General features: G+C 37.8%; 1 protein-coding gene across 1 annotated transcript; it reads left to right on the top strand.

Moving 5' to 3' along the window:
* Nucleotides 1-2,234: 2,234 nt before the first annotated feature.
* LOC133289801 (uncharacterized) lies at nucleotides 2,235-3,648 on the top strand. Its single transcript, XM_061487803.1, has 3 exons — nucleotides 2,235-2,765; nucleotides 2,904-3,093; nucleotides 3,197-3,648. The coding sequence occupies exons 1-3, from the start codon at nucleotides 2,235-2,237 to the stop codon at nucleotides 3,646-3,648; spliced, it is 1,173 nt and encodes a 390-aa protein (XP_061343787.1).
* The last annotated feature ends 269 nt before the right edge of the window (nucleotides 3,649-3,917 follow it).

Here is a 3,917-nt window from a genome sequence, read left to right as displayed (position 1 = left end):
ACGAAAAATAATTCGTCCCTAATTGAGATATTTAGGGGTTGTATTTTTGTATTTAAGTGTTATTGTTTATGAAATTGCAAAAACTTGAACTCAGTTTATCATATTTTATAAGACTAAAATCACAATAATTAACTCTTAAATGAAGCCTTAAGCATAAAAACTTTGTGTTATTTGGCTAGAAAGCATTAACTGCATGTGTGTGTGTGTGGGGGGGGGCATGTGTGTGCGCGTGTGAATGTCTGTGTATGGATGTGTGTGTGTGTGAAGTGCCAACCCCACTATGTTTCTGTTTCTTCGCGTTGGTAGCGCCAACATCTCAATTGTTTCTTTGCTACTTCGCGCTACAAACGTGGGCTTGGTGCTGGAGCATCCAAGACTAAGGGGGTGTTTGGTTTAGGGATTTTGGGGATTTTGATAGGTAAGTGATATGTGTGTTTCTTAGATAACCATGTTTGGGAGGGAGTGTTTTCTGAATATGCCTACGTAAATGTGATAGCCGGGTAAATGTGTTTTGACATCAATTTCATCCAATAGGTAGCTATCCTTTTCCCACGTGATATATGGTATTGTGAAGAAGCTACCGAAATCACTTTATCATTGTATCAGGACATTACCAGCGCACCCCTACTTTTGCGCGCGAAAGTAAAAAAGAGTCGTACCTAAAAGTAACGCTCAGAGAGTTGTTCAGAACATAAACTTGCACAGAGGAAGAAAGAGAGTAACATGCAAGTTGCAGGTGTTGACCATGTTAGTGTTTGTGATCTGAAACCCAAAAATATGCATCACTGAGCTACGATTTGTTGGGCTGCGAGGTAAGGTAAGGGGAAAAAAAAACAAATCGAGCATGGGTTGATGGTTTTTTTCCTCAGCCAGTTCCGTTTTGTTCCCTTGATGCATGGTGTTAGTTTTTAATGAAATGAATCTTCTTGTAGGTGAATAAAGACAATCAGGTATTGACCTTTACATTTCACCTTCAGATATCAGCTAAAATAATCTGATGACTGATGTTATGAAATCGCGTTTGGTTTACGGAATAGAGTAGTGGAAATCAAGAAGCAACGGTGACGGACAAAAGGCATTCATATTTCCAGTTTTTTGTTTGAAGACATCTGTGGTCCACATATCTCCGATAACAGTCTCAGTTTGTTATGCATCTTGAATGATTAATTTATGGTTTTGTTACAAAGTATGGGTGTGTTAAAAACGGTGGAAAATAAGAGTCTGTGTCAACTGAGTTTTTTGTCATGAAAAACGAAATTTTTGAATCCTGTCTCTAACCATGTTGAAAAGAGCAGACCGATTTGGTCCCTAAGCTGTCTCTCAAACCCTCGGAGTTCGATCACTGTGATATAAGTGCTTGGACCACGAGACCATTTTACAGAAAAAAATATAAACAGTTTGTACATTTAAATAGCTTGACCTGGGTCTACCTAAAAAAAAAATAGCATCACATGCTGTAACAAAGGTGTTAATAATTGATTACATATAATTTTTTTTTCCCTAGAATGATTATTTGCTCAACCCTTGATTTTTGAGTTCCCATTTCAGAATTTGTCCTTTTTTTTAACTTTCTATATCTGTGCATCGTATGTGTAAATGGGAAGGGTCATGCTTATTGTTTCTGATTGCACTTGAAGTGTTGGAATAGTTAAGTTTGGAGCTTTGTTGAGGATTGTCACTTGGGTGGGTGTTGGTCTTAGAAATTTTTAGTGGGTACCGCTAAGAAAAGAGCAGAAAATCCATTTTTTCTCCTTAATGAAATTCACCCTCCCCAGCCTGCTATAAATGATTGAATTATTCTATAGGAGCTTTAGAAGTAATCAAAAGTATAAGGGCTATAGCCCTGCTAATTACCAATTACTAATTAATGTTGCTTTCCTTTACTAGTATGCATCAATGCTACGTATTTACCTGAGTAACAGTCATAGTGTGCGAGCACGTGTTGTTGATTTAGTTTAAGGATTATGCATCAATTATTTAAGATGTTTTTGAAATTGCATCAAATTTTGTAATAGACACAAAGACAGATTAAAAAAAAAAACCAATTTTGCACCTTTAAACTTGCCTCTCATACTTGCTGAGTATGGAAGTGAACTAGCATCATGACTCATTTTTCATCATGGTACACAAAAATATAGCTGTCTAATGTGTACCTTTCGCTCTTTGAGAATGTACTTGTTTGTGATTAGTTTGTTGTGTTTATCTGATTTAATTTGTCCATTTCCTGTTAGATAATGGCCTTTGGGGATGGAATGGAGTTGAGTTTTGTTCTTGTTCTCATGACTCATTTCCAGTGTTTGAATCAATTGACCATGTTGTTAGTCAGTCTGTGTGCTTTGTTAATACGACAAATACAAGGCAGGAGAAATAACAAAAGGAGAGTAACGTTGGATCATTGTCGCAGGGCTAGGGTTAGGGAAGTTGACTTCCTCAGAATTGTTCATATAAGTGACACTGCTTGTATTGAGAATACAAGGATGGACAGAAGGTGTTTTCATAAATTGTGTGAGTTGGTCAAAACAGTTGGGAGGCTTGAACCAACTGCTCATATGGGTGTGGAAGAGATGGTTGCAATATTTCTGCACATATTGGCTCATGATGTCAAGAATAGGATTATAAAAAGACAATTCATGAGGTCCGGTGAAACTATCAGTAGGCAGTTCTCAAATGTGTTACTCGCTGTGTTACGTTGTCATGTTGTTTTACTAAAACGGCCTGAGCCAGTTGCGGAGAATTCGACTGATGAAAGATGGAAGTGGTTCAAGGTAACATGATAGTTTACGGACTAGTTGAAATCACATTTTACTTACATTTGATCTCCATGCACGTTTGATATGGTTTAATTTTTTTTTGGTTTTAAATTGCAAAATTGTTTGGGCGTTCTTGACGGGACACACATTAAGATAAATCCCTTGCTTGCTGACAAGCCAAGATACCGTACTAGGAAGGGTGACATAGCAACAAATGTGTTAGGTGTTTGTTCTCAAGATGGTCAGTTCATTTTCGTATTGCCTGGATGGGAGGGGTCAGCTGCAGATTCAAGGGTTCTACGAGATGCAATCTCGCGGCCGCACGGGTTAAAGGTGCCAAAAGGTAATAAATTTTGCAGTTGCATTTCTTAATTACCTGTCCATTATGTAGAAATTCCCAACTAATATGTGCATCTAACACTGTATGTTATAATGTGTCTGTGTAGGTTACTATTACCTGTGTGATGCTGGATACATGAACGGTGAAGGTTTCCTGACACCGTATAGAGGACAAAGATATCATCTCACTGAATGGAGGAATGGGCCTCAACCAAGGACACCACAAGAATTTTTTAATATGAAGCACTCATCCGCAAGGAATGTCATAGAGCGATGTTTTGGTATGTTGAAGGGGCGGTGGGCAATTGTCAGATCTAAGTCATTTTATCCGGTTAAGACGCAATGCAGGATTACAACAGCTTGTTGCTTGCTTCATAACCACATAAGAAGAGAAATAACAATGGATCCTTTAGAGGCTGCTGAAGTGAACATCCATCAGGGTGAAGATGAGATTGGAGGAAATGATATGATTACTCATGTTGAGTCTTCCAATGCATGGTCGCTTCAGAGGGATGAAATGGCGCATAATATGTTTAACGCGTGGAGGAGTCGTGCTTGAGATGGATATCCGAGTTAACTAGTCTTTGTTTTCATAAATTATGTCTGTCGGTTATGATGTAGAATTTATAACAAGTTAAAAAAACTGTTATGAGATCAATGCTTTTCGTTGTATAATTGCAGAACTTGACTGCGTATTACGTATCATGTATGAGTATATCACTGTGTATGTTTTGAATTAGCCTTGGCCACCATGTTTATTCATTTTATCCGTGTCTTTATTGTATGCATCAGTTTTCGGCACGTCTGTTATATTTATCAATCTAACTT

This window comes from Gastrolobium bilobum, unplaced genomic scaffold (assembly GCF_033153095.1).
Source record: "Gastrolobium bilobum isolate Gb01-03AN ecotype WA unplaced genomic scaffold, APGP_CSIRO_Gbil_v1 utg48976, whole genome shotgun sequence".
NCBI classification, from domain to species: Eukaryota; Viridiplantae; Streptophyta; class Magnoliopsida; order Fabales; family Fabaceae; genus Gastrolobium; species Gastrolobium bilobum.
The sequence above is the reverse complement of the archived record's forward strand: the minus strand, read 5'-3'. Positions and strand labels throughout refer to the sequence as shown.

What these genes read in the sequence shown, in the direction of transcription:
- LOC133289801 (XM_061487803.1), top strand. Translation starts at nt 2,235, where the DNA reads ATGGCCTTTGGGGATGGAATGGAGTTGAGTTTTGTTCTTGTTCTCATG. An exon ending in AAAGATGGAAGTGGTTCAAG is followed by an intron (nt 2,766 to 2,903) that starts GTAACATGATAG and finishes ACACACATTAAG; the next exon opens with ATAAATCCCTTGCTTGCTGA. An exon ending in CGGGTTAAAGGTGCCAAAAG is followed by an intron (nt 3,094 to 3,196) that starts GTAATAAATTTT and finishes GTGTCTGTGTAG; the next exon opens with GTTACTATTACCTGTGTGAT.